This window comes from Eumetopias jubatus, unplaced genomic scaffold, assembly GCF_037043125.1.
Source record: "Eumetopias jubatus isolate StellerSeaLion01/CBP00866 unplaced genomic scaffold, mEumJub1_p1.0 scaffold_2, whole genome shotgun sequence".
NCBI classification, from domain to species: domain Eukaryota; kingdom Metazoa; phylum Chordata; class Mammalia; order Carnivora; family Otariidae; genus Eumetopias; species Eumetopias jubatus.
This window is the reverse complement of record NW_028274808.1, coordinates 161,902,626-161,922,485: the sequence shown is the minus strand read 5'-3', so window position 1 is coordinate 161,922,485 and position 19,860 is coordinate 161,902,626. Positions and strand designations below refer to the sequence as shown.

At 40.7% G+C, this 19,860-nt stretch overlaps 1 protein-coding gene across 3 annotated transcripts in view; it reads left to right on the top strand.

The window, feature by feature from the left end:
• Positions 1-19,860, top strand: part of DCUN1D4 (defective in cullin neddylation 1 domain containing 4) — a 70,088-nt gene that overhangs the window by 11,433 nt on the left and 38,795 nt on the right. For all 3 annotated transcript variants that reach the window (XR_003608720.2, XM_028100723.2, XM_028100722.2), the window contains exons 2-4: positions 8,394-8,464; positions 8,644-8,683; positions 18,331-18,445. Coding sequence is in view for 2 of the 3 variants with exons in the window: in XM_028100723.2 (XP_027956524.1) it covers positions 8,394-8,464; positions 8,644-8,683; positions 18,331-18,445 (226 nt within the window). In the remaining variant the exon portion in view is untranslated. The remainder of the gene's footprint in view (positions 1-8,393; positions 8,465-8,643; positions 8,684-18,330; positions 18,446-19,860) is intronic.

Sequence of the window (19,860 nt, the reverse complement as noted above, 5' to 3'; positions counted from 1 at the left end):
CCTTCTCTGGCTGCATATTAGAATCATCTGGGCTACTGAGAAATCAGTGACCCCACTCCCATCTGGATGGCGACCCTGGCCTATTTTTTCAAGCTTCCCAGGTGACTCTGATGTGCAGCTGCTGGATTAGTTTTAAGAGGCTTAATTAGCAGGGTTTGGTTTGGACTGTGGGGAAGAGGGCGCTGGGCAGATAGCAGATCATTCCTGCTCATTCTGTGGCATCCCAGCCAGCACCCAGGTAGTGCTTACCTCGTGCCAGGTACTATTCTAAGCCCATCACATCATTGACTCCTTCAGTCCTTGCAGTATCCCTATGAGGCAGGCGCTGTTACCCATTTTATAAAGAAATTCCTATTTCTAGCACAGAAGGGGCATGTCGTATGAAGCTGACCCACAAACCTAGCACACAAACTTAGAGAAATAAAATAAATCTAAAGCTCGTGGGGGGTGGAGGTGCTGCTTTTGATAGGGAGTCAGGAGAGACCTCTCTGATGAGGTGACATTTGAATAGATAGTGAAGTCAGCTGCTAGGCTTTGTGAACACCAGAAGTCATTGACGCAGAGAGCATACTAAATGCAAAGGCCCTGAGGTAGGAGTTCACGTGAGTCTTCAAGGACGAGAGTGACTGGAATGGAGTGAGCAAGGATAATGGAATGAGATGACTTAGGTCAGATCATGTAGGGCCTTGTAAGGACTTGTTGAAGACTTGGGTTTTTTTTTTTTTTCTTTTATGCTGCAGTAACAAATCTAAAATCTTGTTGACTGAAATCAAACATTGCTACATGTTCTTTACAGGTTGGTAGGGGTCTCCTCTTGACTTCATTGGCATTCTCATTCTGTCTGTCTGAAACCCACAGGAAAGAGGGCTCCTGTTTATAGAAGGAAGGAGACAAGGCAAGCCTAAAGAATACATTTCAACTACCATACACCCTTGACTTTGACAACAATTTTTTTCTTTTTTCTTATCACTGAGTAAAATTGACATTTCAGGAGAATGGGCCATATAACCTGTAGCTCTTAGAGCCTCTAAGCATTCCATATTGAACCCCAGTTTGAGAACCTGAGCACTGCTCTGCAAGATCATGTTCTGGTCTGTCCGAGAAACATTCAGGATGAATGCTGATTTTGATGACCTTTAATTTTTGTCTGATTTTTGTCTCACTTCTTTGTCAATAACATGGTCATTCTGCCCCTCCCCTCCTCAAGAGCCTTTACTGCTTTTGTTCATCATTTTCATTGTCATCAAGAAGCATTTATTAAGTACTTATCTGTGCATGGTGCTGCATTAAAACCTTTATACCCGAGAGCATTGCTCACTGATGGGCCAACTCGAGTTTAGCTAATAATAAAATATTTTTAGGGACGCTTGGGTGGCTCAGTCGGTTAGGCGTCTGACTCTTGGTTTTGACTCAGGTCATGATCTCAAGGTCCTGGGATGGAGCCCTGTGTCAGGCTTGTCCCTCTCCCTCTTCTCCGCCCCCTGCGAGTGTGCATGTGCTCTTTTTCTCTAAGATAAAAAAAATCTTTAAAAAAATAATAAAATACTTTTATCGATCGTTAGTGCTCAGAAGAAAGAAGTGTACTTGAAATCAAAATAACATTGGTGGTGTTGGTGGTATTTTCTCTGCACATCTCTTCCCTTTAAATAAAGGTGGTAGGGACGCCTGGGTAGTGCAGTTGATTGAGTGACTCTTGCTTTCGGCTGAGGTCATGATCTCAGGGTCCTGGGATCGAGCCTCCTGTGGAGCTCAGTGTGGAGTCTGCTCAAGTTTCTCTCTCCATTTCCTTCCTCCCCCGCCCCGCCCTAAAGTAAATAAATAAATAAATCTTAAAAGGTCGGTATGTTGTTTTAGATTTAGCCAGTTTTAGTAACTTTTAAGAAAATGTTACTCTAAGTTTGTTGATTATTAACAACTTTGAGTGGGAAAGGGTGTTGCTTTTTTCCTTTTATGGAGCGTGAAGATCCGTTTTTGCTCTGATTAGAAATAAGCTAGAATGGAGGAATGGGCTTTGGATTGGGAATTAGAGGGTGTGAATCGTTCCCAGCTTGGCCACAGCCAGCTGTGTGATCCTGCCTGAGCCAGGAAAGGGAGAATTGGACAAATGGACATGAAACGTTGAACTCCTCTGTGTCGTCTCCTGAATGGCAGTCATAGTGGCTTTTCCTTATAGGGTAATCACATTTTATATAGAGGTTAGTTCTGAGTCCATATGTAAGGTCAGAATCACCTGTATTAAAAACATCCCTTGGGGATACTTTGGGAAGGTGCCCCACTGGAGGTTGCCTCAGATGAGTCCAGCACAGCCGGTCCTTCCCTCCAGCCCTGGAACAGATCTCTGGCTCTTCAGTGGGGCACCAGTTGAAACAGCTGGCTTGCATTTAGGGACCATGTTTTATGGAAAATACATTTTTAAATACTAGACCCATCCAGTGTTGTGAGATGCACAAAATGTGATTGGCGTGGGGAAACAGACTCACCAAGCGGCTGTCGGATTTGTGGCTCTTTCAGTAGAATGGAGGGCCGTTATGGGACAACTGAAATTTCTTTTGTTCTCTCTTCCTCCTTTCCTTTTTTTTTTTTTTTTTGGCCAAGTGTATCAGGTTGAATTTGGGTGAGTTAAATGTGGATATTGTGCAGCCCCACTGTACTCAGCATTGCTCCCCTCCACTGGTACTGCCCCTGTCTCACACCAGGCCCTAATCCTTCCTCGCTTCAGTCACTTCAGTAGTCTTCATGAGAGGCCATTCTGAAGCCAGACCACCCCGATCCGTGGCACACATTTGCTGCCCAGTGATCCTTCTAAAAAAATTCCCAATTTAAACACTGTGCAGCACCTGGACTCACAGCAGTACTCCTCAAAGTTCTCTACCAACATTCTGCTATCGCAGAGGTTCAGTGACTTAAGTACTCACAGGATCCCAGCAGCATAACTCTGTATGGTGAAGCCGCTGTGAAGTGCCATACTCGTGTTTTTGTGTTCGTATAACACTGTTTCAGGTGAATTACTATTGAGTAGAATTGATGCTGCTTGAATGTGCCATGTTTGTTTGATTTGCATACCCCCGAGTGGCCCAGTTGGAGATACAAGTCATTAAGAGATTAAACTGGTAAGCAGGGTTCACAGATTCTTTATGTTCTGACCTTGGCCTTCCTTACGAGTTTCCTCTTTTACCATGCTACTTCTCACATTTGAAGATCTAATGGTGTGGATGCATTTGAAATGCCCTGAACATACTGAAATTAAGGTTTGGTGCCTTTGATCTGCATTCATTCATCAAGTATTTATTGAGTGCCTATTAGGTGCCAGGTATCCTTTTAGGTACTAGGGATACAGTAGTGGACAAGACCAAGTCCTGGCTTCCATGAAGCTTACACTTTAATGGGAGAAGAAGATGACAAATCTGTGATATAAAGAAAAGAAAAAGGAAAGGAAAGCATGGGAAAGTGATAAAGATCAAAGAAGGGGTCCTATTTGTTGGTCTGGCGAGGTTGTGTAAGAAGGCACCTGGTGGTGCAATCTGGTGAAATGTGAGAGCAAACCATGTTATTATCAGAGAGAAGGCAGCTCAAGGCAAAGCATGTGTAAAGGCCCTGAGGTAGGAGTGTGCTTGGAATATTCACAGAATAGCAGGAAGCTCACTGTGGCTGAGGAGAATAAGCCAGAGGAGGATGGGTAGGAGATGAGATTGGAGAGATGGGTGGAGGCAGAGAGCATGCAGGGCCCTGAACCCCAGATAAGGGATTTTCTTTTGCCTTGAATGCCTTCCCCTTCCATCTGTAACTTTTGGGTGAGGTTGGAATTAACTTTAATCTGTTCCACATGCTAGCTAGATGCCCCTCTATTTACTGAATGATTCGCTCTTCCTCATTGATTTGAAATGGCATTTTATCATATATTAATTACATGTCTGTTTACACAGATGTACATGTTGATCAACACTCTTCCATTGGCTTATCTTCTTGCATATGTACCATTCTCTTGTAATTATTGTACCTTTATACCAAGCATTGGCAAATTATGGCCCCACGGGCCAAATTCGGCCTACTACTTAGACTTTATAAATAAAGTTTTATTGGAACACAGCTACCCTCATTTGTTTATGTATTGTTTATGGCCACCTTGAGCTCTAATGGCACCAGTAGTTGCAGAAGCGATGGCATGGCCCACAAAGCTAAAAATGTTTACGATCTGGCCCTCTACAAAGAATTTACCAACCTCTGCTTTATATTATGTATTGCTGATAGGGCACGTTTTTCCTCATTCTTCTTTTTCAACAATTTCTTGGCAAGGCCAACATGTTTGTTCTTTCAGATGAACTTTAGAATCAATCTGCCTGACTCCCTTCCTTTTCTCCACCTCTTTCGGGGTGGAGATCTGAGAGGCAGGAAGAATAGGAATTTGATTGCATTTAATTTGTAGTTTAGTGCAAAGGGGAAGTGATTGCTTTACAATACTGAGTCTTTCCATTCCAGCGGTGTAATATCTCTGATATCTCTACATTTACGTCTTTCAGTAAACTTTTATTGTTTTTTCATTTGTATGTTACATATTTGTTTATTCCTGTATGTATTATTGCTTTTTGTTGCTATTACAATTGAGATCATCTCCCAGCTGTATTTTACAAGTGACTATGGTATGAGGGAAAGGATTTGATTTTTAAGAGTTTAAATTGTTTCTGACCTTCTTCTGGAAATTAACTCCTATTAGGACTGTTAATTTTTAAATTTGATTCTTTTGGTTGATGGTCATTGTCTGTACTTATATAATTGTTTTGTTCCTAATGTTTATGTCTGTTTATATTGTGCAACTCTAGACCTAGGGTAGTTTGGGGACATGGACTTTGGCCCCCCCACCCCGTCATTCATTTTTTTTTTTATCATATGTAGGTCACAGCAAACGATAATTACAAAACAACAAACAAAAACCCAGGAAACTTTATGCCCAGTCAACGTTTGTTGATCGTTTTAAGAATACCCAGAAGATTATTTAGGCATGCTGTTTATTAAGCGGGCTATGCCTCTTTGCAGAGCCAGTTTTTGCTTTTAATACAGGATAATAGGGTTTGCATGTCACACAGGAGAGTGAAACCCAGTCAGTGGTTTACTGTGGAGTCACTTGATCATGGAATAAAGGTGACTTAACCTAGCATTTATTCTTTGGAATTGAAATATGAGCAGAAGGAAATTTTTATGAATCAGTTAGTGTTTTCCTAAATATGTTCTCTGTAAGGCATTTGATCTTTACCCTTAACATCTATTCCTTAAGGATGTGAAATCTATTTTAGATTTCAAGATCTGTTACTTGCCCTGAGCACTAAACAGATGAACCATAAATTCAATATATGTTAACCTTTGTGGATTTATCTTTTAAGGCCATTTTTTTCTTTTTTTCTCTGAATTTGTCTCTCCTTAGCTGCTTCTTACCTTGGCGAAGCTAAAGAGAAATTATTCGCGTTGCTGGTTTCCTTTTCCTTTTGGTGAAGAAATGATGAGATGGTGATGATAGTGGATGTGGAAATGGAGAATTCCTGACTTTATTGTGTGATTTGCGAAATAAACCTTGTTATCCGTGTTGCCTGTGAAGTGAAAGTTCATATGTAGAACCTGGTCTTAGATGCTCTTGTCTTTTTTTTCTACTATGTTGAGATTATCTTTGACCGTCATCGTGAACATTGGTTGGTGGTATTTGAATATAGAAATGCCATCATAGGCTGTAAAGATGTATCAGGCCACATGCCTCAATCACAGAAGGAGCCCCAACTTCAGAGTTTTTGTTTTGGGGCTTGACTTGGACCTATGGAAATTAGAGACCATTTTAGATGGAAGTGTGATAATGGAAAATAATATAAGCGAATGTAGTGATAATTGGTCTCTTTTATTGGACACTTAATATGGACCAGGCATTATAATGGATGTCTGCCACATCTAGGAATTGTAATCTCATTTTATAGATGAGAACATTGAGATTTAGGTTAAATAACTGGTAGACCTGAGATTCAAATCAGCTTTCAGTCTCCACAGAGAGGTTGTAAATTGAAGTGGCATTTTGGCTGTGATTTTTGTACAGAACTGTGTGTGTGTGTGTGTGTGTGTGTGTGTGTGTGTAGAAGGATTTAGAAATTGTAATTCATGTAGATTCTTTTTTTAAGGGGGGGGGCAGAGGGAGAGGGTGAGAGAGAATCTTAAGCAGGTTTCACACTCAGCCTGATGCCAGGCTTGATCTCATAACCCTGAGACCATGACCTGAGTTGAAATCAAAATCAAATGCTTAACCAACTGAGCCACCCAGGCGCCCCTCATTTAGATTCTTTTATGTGAATTTTGACAGTTGAATTAACATCAGAGTGGTGAAAAAGTGTACCATGGTTGGGGGGGGCATCTGGAAACCTCCGTGCTTGAATAATCTTTAGCAAGCCCCTTTTTCTGTCCCTCCCTCCATGTGGCCTCAGTGAAGAGAGAATCTGGATCCTTAAATTTTTTCAGTTTTTTTTTGGGGGGGGGGAGACCCAGGAGTTTATTTCAGGATTTAATTTAGAGATGATGATGGAATGTATCATTTGTCTTCCAATTTTGAAATTGAGAGAGTATGAAAAGGGGAGGTTATGGTGTGGTGGTAAATGTGGGTCACGGGGGCTGCGTGTGTTCAAGCTTCCCCAAAGCGTCTTGTGGATCAGGAGAGTACTGTTGCGCCTAGCTTTAGAGACCCCATCAATGTTTATTAAATAGACACGTAAGTAAATAGACGCACACACATATGTACACATACTCCAAATTCTTTCCTAAACCTTCTCAGTGCAACTGCTAATTAAGATGGAAAATCAGGATTCTGGGCCACATTATGTCATCATTTATTTACCTTAAGTATGGCTAAACCATTCAGATGCTAAACAAGTAACACTTGTCTCTAGTCAAAGCCCATTTAGAGTCTGAGGCCCTGCTCTGGTTGTCTCTCAGCCAAAAAATCTGGTTAGTTGGGCAGTTCTCAGTGGCTGTGAGCGGAGCGTCTGACCATGGCTGCCACCAGGTGGGTCGGAGCCGTACACGTGTGTGTGTGTGTGTGTGTGTGTGTGTGCGCGCGCGCGCGCGAGTGTGGCCTGCTGCCCCTGACAGTGACCTGTGAATGCCAGAGGCTCTGCTGCCTGCCAGCCCAGAACTGGATTCCTGGCACAATTTCGAAAAGAAAGTAAAGCTTTCTAAATACTGGCAGGGCAGTCAGCTTGCTTTCCAGACTCAGAGCGGCAGCCGAGAGTCCAGCCCAGCACAACTTGTACTGTAGCGTCTGCTCTTTGGTCTCTTTGCACCTAATACATGTCCCAAGGAAACTATTCCAGTGAAAGGGGATTTTTTTCCTCTTTTATCAGAATGGCCTAACTTGGGGGAGTTACAGTATCTTTTCAAGGTTACTTTCAAACTAACCTTTGTGATGGTAAAGGAACTAGTGTAAATCTTGATATTTTGTGAAAATACTTTGATGTTTATTCAAATATAAAATTATTTATAGAATTTTAACTTATATTTATGTAGCCTAATACGTATGCAAGCCATAAGAAACATTTGAAATTAGAGATTCAAAAGCCTAATAGTTGAAAGTTTTATGTTGTGTGGGATTCCAAGATGTATGTATGATTTAGCGGGTAATCCTGAAATTATTAGAGATGATGGGGGATAACGTTCTTTGATTTGGACAGATTTATGAGCATGATTTCTGCTTCTGTGTTCCAGGGTTTGTGGCATTTTTTAATATTGCAACGCAAGTAACTATAGGCTCCATCACTGGGCTCTGGGCTCATGGACTCAGCTTGCAGTGTAGTCCTTTGATTTGTCTGCTTGATGGGAGGGGAGGGACTTAAGTTCCATTTTTGCTCTCTTTTTGTATAAGAGCCAACAAAATAAATATATTACAAGAAATGCCAAATGGTTGAGATGCTTTTCTATTCTTTTCTTGCCAGGAGCTTGATTTGATACTGTATTAGTAATTCTGGGGAAGGGAAAGAGAAAGAGAAAGTGAACATGTTTCTTTTGAGATCTTTCTTCTATTTGTGTGACTTGTTTAATTTGCTAACATTATTGACATTTTTCTCTTACATTCAGGTTCATTGCTGGTAGGATTTTACAACTACTGAGGGATTTTTATTTTACCTTACAGTTCACATGAAAATTTCATGAACTTAAACATTCGGTTGGGAATTTAACTTTATAGCCAGACTTCATTTCTAAGAGATAGGTCAGTAGTTGCATGTTGTATTTTACTTAATAAGTATCAAATTAATGGAGAATACTATTCAGTGGTATCAAAACATTTGTTTTTCTTCACTTCCGAGTTTTCTCCTTTTACACTGTTTTGGCAGCTTGGGAAATAAATGACACTGAATTTTCTTTTTCTTTTAAAGACTTCCAACTGAACTCTCATCTCTCAACACTGGCAAATATTCATAAGATCTACCACACCCTTAATAAGCTAGTAAGTCAACCTTTTAAAGACGAAACTACCAGCTGTTTAAAGTAGTTGTTTTAAGTGTATTTGGTAAAAATTTAGATTACAGATATTAAGATATCAGCTGTTTATGAAAATGTTTATGAATTTTCAAACTTGCCGTATGGTGTGTGATTTCTTGGTAATAATGAACATATTTCTTGCAGAATCTAACAGAAGACGTTGGCCAAGACGATCACCCAACAGGTATCTGTAAATGCTTGCACTACTTAAATTTAAATAAACTTTGTAATATAAAGTTATAAAAGAGAAATACTAGCTGAGAATGATCTGTGTTGTAATACACTAACAAGTTGTTACTTGGTTGAGGGTGTTTTTCAGGGTGTATGAAGGAAGCCGTGTTCTAGCTCCTTCCCAGTGTCCTATCTCTGTTGGTGGGCCTCTGGTTTATGTCAGAGTACTTCAGTCCCTTTAAAGGGGCTGGGACCTCCCTAGTGGTTTCATGGTACCGTTTCTTTACTGAAGTATTTTAGTTCATACTAAAAACTTACTACAGTAATGCAGTTTGAAGAGTACTCCACAAATGCTTGTTGAGTTGAGATGAAAAATAATTTGATAGATGGGTGGGGTGTTAGATGTATGTGTTGTATAAGTCTTGAGGATTTATGAATTGGAAAATTGAAACAATTATTATAAACAGTTCTCTAGTCCTGTGGTTCTTAAACTTTAGCTAGCTTGTAATCCTCTAGGGAGGGCTTGTTAAAACAGATTGCTAGTCTCCACCCCCAGAGTTTCTGATTCTGTAGACTTGGGCTGGGGCCCCAGAGTTTGCATTTCTCACAAGCTCTCAGATGATGCTGATGCAGCTGGTCATGCGATCACACTTTGAGAACCACTTCTCTAAACTGTTGATAATCCCAAAGTTCAGAAACTTTTACTTGATCTGTGGTTACTATATCTCCCAGCAAAAATTATTAAAATACAAAGTTTTTTGAAAATTACCACAGTAATATGGGAACACATGCTTGTTGGTGAATTTTGAATAGTACAAAAGTGAACGGAGTACAAAGTGGCAGTCCTCTTTATTCGTCTCCCAATCCAGCCTTCCCCCAGGACGCTGTGTAATGTTTATTCTTTCAGACATTTTTATGCATGCATATACTTTTATAGTACTTTTAAAAATTTAGCATCTGTAAGATCATAATGTACATATTATACAGCATCTTTCTTTTTCTCATTGAATGGTATATCTTGGAGGTTTGGGGGTTTAGAACTCTCCCACCTTCTCCAGATTGGTTCAGAATCAATTGAAAATTAGACACAAGATGGAGATTGAAGTAACGGTTTGTTGGAAAACACAGCTTGGATGTATAGATAGAATGCAGAGGCTTTTCTGTATTTCATCTGAATTAGCCTGACGCGCAGTCGCCACCACAACTAGGTAAGCACAGGCCAGCACGCCTCCTGTCCCCCCTCCAACCCACCCGTTACGACCGCAGAGGAGTCTGAGCTTCTGCTGCTAGGCCAATCTGAAAGGGAGTCAGAAGGGGCTGGGCCCTTCTCAGCTCTTTCTCCCTGGACCACTAATGAGATCAGACACTCCTTCCAGGACAAGGAGTGAGAGAAGTGGGGGGCGTGGGGGATGTCAAGGCAGAGTCTGTGCCAGGAGTGTTCTAGAAGGCGAGGCCACAGAGGCTCCCTTCCCCCGATCTTTCTGTGTCAGTAAATCAACTCAAGGGCAATCAAAAGCAATTTGCTTAATACATTTTGAAAACAATGTATGCACATGGTTTTAAAAGAAATACAGAAAATGTAAAAAATAAAAAATGAAAGTTTCTGTTCCGTTTTATTACCCCCAGCTTTCATCCCCCACTAGTACTCCACATTTGACTCTCCAGAGGTAACTCTTATATTCTTATGTTTGTTTCCTTAATGATGATGATATTTTCCCCCCAAAACAGTATATATTTGTATGTGCCTCTTGTGTTTGTCACTCAGTATATCTTGATCTTTTTATAGTAGCACATTTATTAAAGCATCTGCTTTATATTTTTTGTCTCTGCATTTTTAAAGTTCATGGATATATCATAATGTGCTTCTGCAGTCTCCTGTTGATAGACATTTAAGTCTGTTTGACTCTGCTGCTACCAGTATGCTGAAATAAAATTTTCAGGGCCAGTTTTAATAGTCAGAAGTAAAGCACATTTCTCTCCAATTCTGAGCCAATATGTTGGTGGGCTCTGAGGATTTGTAAACTTAAGAGTTAGTGTAATTTTGATTTAAAACTGAATTTTGTGTTGGCACAGCCTTGAGGTTGTCTCTTCTTTAGCTGAGGTAATAAGACCTCTTGAGTTCTGAATCTTGTACATTATGTAGTTAACTTTGAACTTTAGATTTAAATGAATATTGTTACTATAGTAATTTTATGTCTAAATATTTAACCCAAATGTGGCAATTTAATAACTGGAAGCTGTAATTAAGAAAATGAAAGTGGAAAATGTATTTGGCCTCATGCCTCCTCTCTCACCCTTGGGGACAGTGGACATGTGTGATGTTTGGTATGTAACGTGCTGGTGCAATGCCTGGTACCTCATACATGCCTGTCAGTGTCAATTAGCATTAGTAATTTCTTAGAACAGTCCATTTCATTAACATTTCCCCATTTGGTTGTAGCATCACTTGTGATTACCATACCTGACAGAGTATGCTTTAAAAATTAAACAACATAAAATCTGTTATGTTTGGAAATCTGAGAACATTAATCACCATAATGCTGCTTTGAATCTTTTGAAGCCCAACGGTAGTCTCAGCAACATCTGTAAGAAACTGTATGTGGAAGAGCCAAACCTAAGTGCAAGAGAGGCTGCTGTGTCCCTTCTAACACTTTTCTTTGGTGCTTTCAGTCTTCCTCCCACCAAGAAAAGAAAAAGAGAGAGACAGAGTTAATCTTGGACAAGTAGCCCCAAATCCAAATTATAGGGAATGAATAAAAAAAGTCAAAGGGAGAGGACAAAAAACAATGAGTAAGAAAAAGATGATAGATGTCAGAAGTCAGTATTTAGAGAGAAAGGCACGGAAAAATTTTTTTGTCTTAAATAGTAGGATAAAAATTTCACATTTAGATACTAATAGTTTCACTCAAACAAGCAAGTAGTTCAATGATCTGTTCAAGGAAATGAAAGAAAATATTAGGTACTGGAAAGGTGCTTTGAAATGTGATCTGTTTATCAACCCGAAATCACTATGTCTTTGTGACATTGTTCAGTGAATAGTGAGCTGAAACAGCTATATAAAAAGTACTGAAGTGGCAGAATGAGCCATGTAAAATGTTATTAAGTGAAACAAGGGTATGTTACAACAAACTCAGTAAAATGAAAAATCAGACAGAGATTTTTGTATTAGAACATGCACTTGGGTGCCTGGGCGGCTCAGTCATTAAGCGTCTGCCTTCAGCTCAGGTCATGATCCCAGGGTCCTGGGATCGAGCCCCACATCCGGCTCCCTGCTCAGGGGAGAGCCTGCTTCTCCCTCTCCCACTCCCCCTGCTTGTGTTCCCTCTCTCGCTGTGTCTCTCTCTCTGTCAAATAAATAAATAAAATCTTAAAAAAAAAAAAAAGAACATGCACTTACACTAAGTTAGGAAAGGTCAGACAGATTCTCTAATTTTATGGACCTCTTGAGGCCCCAAAACAAAAAGATTAAAAAAGAAAAGGCAGTGGAGCATCTTAGATACTTAGATACTGTTTATTAAGAATAACAGGTTTAGTTAAATTATCATCAAAACAACAAGCTGGATAGTCATTAAAGGGCCTTTGGTCTGATCCCCACTCAAGTTGCTCTTTGAAATAGATTTTGTGGGACCAAATATTAAAATAAATAAGCTGAAAGATGTTGGCAGTATTTCTAATTGTTTAATGTGGGAAGACTTCATTGACTACCTGATTTATTTGAAAATATAGGCAGCGAATAGAATATTTCATTTGTTCTCTTTAGCATCTTAGATCACTTTAGATCCACAGTTCTTTTAACACTAAATCAAAAAGAAATGAACCTGAACTCAAGTTATAACCCTTGGGTAAAAAAATATAGCAATTTTTATTGCCTTCTTAAGGACTATATATAAATACACACACACACACACACACACACACACACACACACACACACACACACACACACACCACCCCCACGCCCACCCCCAGCATCAGGGTAGATTTCAGACCGATTGTCCACCTACTATAGAAATATTGAGACCGAACACCAGAACATCAAGATAATATTAAGGGGTGTGAGTTATAGTTTGGGATTGCTAGTTGGGATTCTTCTCCTCCTCTTCCTCTTTATTATTATTATCAAAAGGTTTTTCTTCTTTCATATGTATCTGCCAAATATTTCTCATGATGTAAGATGAATCTTTAAAATCTTTTTCATCACTGCTTTTTCTTGGGTGATTGGCAAAGAATGAAAACTTGCAGCTCTCTGATCATTTCACATGAATTTGGGGTTTCCTAAAGTTCATCTATTGGAAGTTGCTTTTTTTTCTTAAGTAATCATTGACCTAGGAACTTTCCGGTGCTCAACTTTATCGGCCAATTTTCTCATCTGTAGAATTGGGATGGTAGTTAATACCTCTCAGATTTGTGAGGATAACTTTGGAAGTGCTTCAGCGTTATACTTTATAAACTATCAGCCTTAACATTTTGCCTTGATCTGTAATGTCAGATTGATTGTACTTAAGTAGATACTTTTAGGGGGTTAAAATAGTCCATTCTTTGAAGTAGATAACATTTCATAACATTTTCATAAGTTTTATTAGTTTAAAGATAAAAGTTTAGTTGAAGTAGATTAATTGATATAAATTCTGAGTCACTAAAACCTAAATTTAATGATACAAATAAATACAAATTTGTAAAACATTCATTTAAATGAGTGTAATTTTTATTATAAAAAGACATCACAGAGTTATTTTAAGAAGCAAACAGTGTCAAATATTTTTGTTTAAAAAAATCCTACTTGCCAGGAGACTTAAAGTCGAGTGCTTATTTTACTGACAAACAGGAAAAAAAATCTGAAATGATATACTATCTATTCATTGGTATTTTAAATATCTGGAAAGGTATTAAGGAAGTGTATTGACTTTTTAAGTAGAATTTGATTTACACATGTTTTAGGAACACATTTATTTCACAAATATTTATTGAGAGTGTTCTGTAGGATTCTCAGTAATGTATGTATCTTATTATTACTGTACTAAGATGCTCTATTAATTGCTGTGTATGCACAGGTGAACCAAGTGGGGCCTTGCAAACCAATGTGTACTTTTGCACATGCACTTAAAAACCCTAGTTGTTGCTCTTGCTCAGGTAGGATCCCTGGAGCTATGTTGGGGAGAAGGGGAATGGGTTTGGGGCACACAAGCCTTGGATTGTGTGCTCTCTGTGTATTTTGCTGATTTGGTTCATGTTGGCAAAGTATTATAAGTAACCTTGTTTTCCTCAGCATTAAAAAATTGCTTTTCATGTAGCCTGAAACTTTTCACTGTCATTATGGGTTCTAGGGTTCTACCTCTGGAGCTGTACTGTGTAGTCCTTTGTATCTTCACTGGGGGCTGAGTTTGACACATCTTTCCTCTGAGGCGGGGTGAAAGGGTCAGTAAGCCCATGAGTGCCTGAAGTCCAGTGGGCACCGGGAAGGTGAGCAGACACCATTTCCTTGTGAAAGGTGGCCCCATCATAGCCACCTGCTTATGCCGACCATCAGAGTAGAGAGATCTAAGCAAAAGCCATGGTTCTTAGCTAGAAGATAAAAGGTTTATTTTTATTTATTTATTTATTTATTTTTTACAGATTTTATTTATTTATTTGACAGAGAGAGACACAGCGAGAAGGGAACACAAGCAGGGGGAGTGGGAGAGGGAGAAGCAGGCCTCCCGCCGAGCAGGGAGCCCGATGCAGGGCTCGATCCCAGGACCCTGAGATCATGAGCTGAAGGCAAACGCTTAACGACTGAGCCACCCAGGCGCCCCTAGAAGATAAAAATTTTAAATAAATAAAAGAGTAAAATGCCAAATTGGGGCTCAAATAATGAGTGCATTTTACACAAACACAAGAAAAAGTGATTTGTGAAACTTTTCATAGAAAACATTCATCAATAAGGAAGAGAATAAGAGAAAGTTGAAAAAGTTAACTTACAATGTTTGTATGTTTACCAAAAATGTGATACTCTTGATAACTAGGACTCAGTGAAAGCTAGACGTTATACCAGTTTGTCTATGAGGAAGCAGATAGGAGAGGAGCTAGTGGATTAACCTATATTGGTGAAGACATTATTTTAAACAGTGTGCATTGTTCCATGGGCTGAGGCACTATAGTGCATTTTCTTCCATGTTCTGCAGACACTGGTGTAAGAGAGAGTTTATTGCCATGTGAGATGCTCAGAACCAAGCCATGACCAGTACTGGAAGGAAATGACTTTTTTTTTTTTTTAAGAGAGGGAGAGTGAGCAGGGTAGAAGGGGGCAGGGAGGGCCACGGGGAGAGGGAGAGAGGGAATCTTCAGCAGGCTCCATGCCCAGCGCGGAGCCCAATGCGGGGCTCTCTCTCACAACCCTGAGGTCATGACCTGAACTGAAATCAAGAGTCTGATGCTTAACCAACTGTGTCATCCAGGTACCCTGACTTTTCTTTATACATAGACATCCAAGGAGGGGAAAGTGAGCTTTGACGTTTAAGACAGACCACTCGTCCTTCCTTCCTTCCTTTCTTTTTTTAAATTGTAGTTGACATACAATGTTGTATTAGTTTCAGGTGTACAACATACTGATTTGACAATTCTGTACGTTACACGTTACACGGTGCTCACCAGGGTGAGTGTAGTTACCATCTCTCTTCATACAAAGTTATTACAATATTATCAACTGTGTTCTCTATGCTGTACTTTGTTTGCATCCCTGTGACTTATTTATAAGTGGAAGTTTGTACCTCTTGATCTCATCACCTATATAGCCCATCCCCCTGGCCCACCTCCCCTCTGGCAGCCACCAGTTTGTTCTTTGTATTTATGAGTCTGTTTCTGTTTGTTTTTCTCATTTGTTTTGTTTTTTAGATTCTACATATGTAAGTGAAATCATATGGTATTTGTCTTTTTCTGAAATACTGTCTAGGTCATCCATGTTGTTGCAAATGGCAAGACTTCATTATTTTTTTATGGCTGAATAATATTCCATTGTGTGTGTGTGTGTGCGATGGACACTTAAGTTCTTTCCATATCTGGGCTGTTGTAAATAATGCTGCAACAAACATAGGAGTCCATATATTCTTTTCAAGTTAGTGGGGGTTTTTTCCCTTGGGTATAGACCCAGCAGTGGAATTGCTGGATCACAGGGTATTTCTATTTTCAGTTTTTTGAGGGGCCTCCATATTGTTTTCCAGAGTAGCTGCACCGGTTTGCCTTCACCAACAGTGCACGAGGGTTCCCTTAGCTCCATCTCCTCGCCACCACTTGCTATTTCTTGGACACACTGTTATTTCTGAGCAGTGTGGCAAGCTTTCCAGCTAGGCAGGACAGACTTTTACATTCTGCAACCCCCACCCCAAAGCATTCATGGACAAGAATAAATCTTTTTTTTTCTTCAAAAGCTTGGGTCACTGTGAAATTCTTTGGCCCTTTTTGTGTGCTTTAGTGTTGTTTATAAACAGGACCATTTTATAGGGAAGATGGGGTGTGTGTGGTGGTGGGCAGCACTTTCTCCACCTTTCTCTTCCAGTTACTGCTGCTGTTGTGGGGGAGAGAGATACGGTGTGCCTTGTGTCTCCAAAAAACTCTCTGCTTCCATCCTTGGAAGGACAGGATCTGGTAGGGACCTGGAGAAGGGTGGCCAAGGGTTGTCTTTTTAGCCCTGTTTGGGGTCTGCTTCTGTGCTATAGGAGGAGACAGGATCCTTGCGCTCATGCATCGTTCAGTACCTGGCCCTGGGCAGCCGCCTCAGAGTAGGTTTCTAGAAAGAGCTGTCCACGTGCACTATGTTGGCTCCCTCACCCACATCCCTCCGCAGCCCGTTGCAGCCTGGCCTCCACCCTCGCCGCACCCCTGCTGTGGGCCTTCATTGCTCAGTCTGGTGGGTGCCTTTGCTCCTTCCCTGAGCTGACCTCGCGGTGCACTTGACCACACCTCCAAACGCTCTCTTCTCCTTTGGCTTGTAGAACATGACACTCTCCTAGTTTTTCTCCCTGCCCAGCTCTTTCTCAGCCCTTTTTACACATCCACCCTCGCCGGGGGCTCTGTCCTGAGTTCTCTGCTTCTCAGTCTCTGCCTTGACGGCCTCAGGCGACAGTAAATAGTGTCTGAGCGCTGGGGCTTTGCTGCCGAGCTGCTTGGCTTCCATCATCCACTTCACCTACTGCTTTCTGGCTGTTACTTAATCTCTCTTCTTCAGTTTCTTCATCTGTAAAAATGGGGATGCTAGCAATAACCTACAGCGCAGGGTCACTGGGAGCACTCGGAGTGCTGAGGTCCAGCCTGAGCACTGTCTGCATACCTCCATTCCAGCAGTTAGAACGTGTTTCTATTTATACCCCCAGCATCTATCTACACACAGTGCTTGGCACCTAAGCACTGATGGAGTAGTTGTTTTTCTTCATAAAAATCCTGAGAGGGAGGTATCACAGTTCTTACTCTTTAAAAGATGAACCGGAATAGGTCAGCGATTGACCAAGCCACATAGTTAGGTGAAGAGCTAAAAATTATTCATCGAGTGCAGATCATTTAAACACCAGCACCCTTAAGCTCTCTCTTGTCCTCTGACTCAGGGCCTTCTACCAAGGGACTAGTGGAAGGAGGAGAGACATGGGGGTCCAGAATTCACCCCTAAACACTTTTGGGACCTTGGAAAATCACTTGGATGTCCGAGCTTTGGTTTTTCCCATCTGTCAAGCAGAGATCATGATCTCTGCCCTGCCTGACATTCGGGGTTATTATGGGACCCAAATGGCATATCTGGTAACACCTGTGCCAGGATGGACACATTTTAATTATCTTATAATTGTTTTGTAATTTGTGATGGTTTTAGACAGTCTGAAGCAAGACTGTCTGGATTTGAATTCCAGTTTTGCCACTTAACCTCTCCCTGCCCCCATTCTCTCAGCGGCATAGGCAGTAATGAGGATTTTCTTTTCATAAGGCAGGTAGGAGGTGAACAAGTGAAGGCATCGTGTAAATGTTAAGAACAGGGCCTGGCTCACAGTGAGGTCCCTGTACGTGTTCCGTGTTGGGATCGTCTGTTAGTATATTTTAATATCTTTAACCAAATGAAAGTTTGCTTCTGAAAATTCTGACCGAAAGTGGCAGAAACAGACTAAAAATTATTATGGAAATTTTGCTCAAGATCCTGTCAGCCTTCTGTCCAAAAAAATCTAAATCCTGTTCTTCTAAGATCAGATATCCCTTGAAGCTTAAGAGTATTGGGACTGATGTGCTTGTTTGTATTTTAGATTCAAGGTTACTGGTTGATCTGGCCTTGCCTAATGAAATACACAAATGAGATAGCGCAGTTCCTTTTGAAGGAACACTGACATATAAAAGAGACTGAAGCTTTGATGATTTACGTTAGTGTTTTTGGAGAGTAAATGGAAATCGTGGTAACTTCTGTTTCTAATGTGGTTTTGGGGGTAGGGGGGTATTAACTTACTTGTGTCATTGCAAGGTTTATTTCTTGACTATAACATTTTCCCAAAGAAGAGCTAATAACCTTTTTTTTCACCTTATAACATTTACAGATAACATCTAAACCATTTACAGTATAAGCCACGACTGTTCTCAATTTGGCGGGTGGCGTTCTCTGGGAATGTTAGGATGTGGCTAAACGTGCTGTTGTACCCTGTGACTCTTTGTCCCTAGGAAGCCTGCGGTCTTGCAGCTCTTCAGACTGCTTTAGTAAAGTGATGCCGCCGAGGAAAAAGAGGAGACCTGCCTCCGGAGATGACTTATCCGCCAAGAAAAGTAGACACGATGGGTATGTCGCAGAGACAATAGATCAGACTCAGTGACGTGTATCAAAGAGGCACGCTTTCAAAGTGTAATTATCTTGTGATACTTACTTTACGTGTGGGTTTATAAAACAAAGACAGATTAGGTAAGTCGAGTTCTTAGAAATTGAAGTTTTGTCTTAGTCGACTTTTTGTTTTAGTGGATCTTAGTTGATCCACCAAAACTGGTGTAGAGTTTCTTTCTTTCCTTTTAAGGGCTTGCCATCTGTGCCTGTTGAGGACCACAGGATTTGTATGTATCTGTCTTCTAAGGGGTCTCACTCACCAAACACAACCACAGGAAGCCGCAGTTGCTTTTGCAGCGGCCCTGGGCCGAGTGGCCTGAGGGTGCCGTGGGGCCTGGACACTCTGAGCCTGCCTGGAGTGGTGGCCGAGCAGAGGTTGAGTCTCAGATGAGTGAGGATTTGTTAGAAATCATGAAAAAGAAGACTCTGCAAACCACTTCTCTTTCAGACAAGTGAACTGCTTAATTGGGTAACTCGAAAAGTCGTTAGACTTGTTTATTTTAGGCATCTTTAATTCTTTCACCTCGATTTTCATGTGTCTTTTTTACTTTGCTCTTTTTGTTTTTTAACAACGAACAAACATCGTAATTTCCTTCTTTTCTGCCTTTTTTCCATTTTCCTCCATTCTGGCTCTGTAGGTTACTTCACTCACGGGCCTGAATATTCACATCTATAAATCAAGGGGATTAGATGAGTTGTTTCTGTTTTTTCCTTGCCGTGACACTTAATATGCTCCAACTCGGTGGAAGGATAGAGAGATGGACTCTGAAAATGTGAAAATGCTATCACTCTTCTCTACCAGATGAGCAGAAAATGTGATCTGTGAGAAGATAGCAGTGACTGAGAAGACAATCACCAGCAATGTTTAGACCAGTGATTTTCAGCTTTGGGAAGCCAGGTCACTTGGTCACTTCTTTGGTGGTGTCACCGTTCTTGTCATGGAACTGTTAAATGCTAATAATCACATAGCAGTTTGTGACTATATGTGGAGCACTTGTTACTTCTCACCACAGTCTGGGATAACTCCGAATGAGAAAACTGTGTAAAAACTGGTGGCTGCCTTGCAGGAGGGGGTGAGATCCTCTTGCCAATAGCATTTCATTGGCCACCCAAGGGATAGGGGTCTGTAGCTTTAGATGAGTTTCATTCTTTGTCTTTTTTAAAAAACAACTTTATTTACATACCACAGCTTTCATCCACATTAAGCATACAATTTAGTGATTTTTACTAAGTAGTTAAGAGTTACACAACCGTCACTACAAACCAGTTTCAGAAGACCTCTACCACCCCAGTGAGATCCCTGATGCCCATTCACAGTCCGCTCCCCTGTTCCCACCCCCAGACCCCCACAACCCCCTATCCAGCTTCCGTCTACA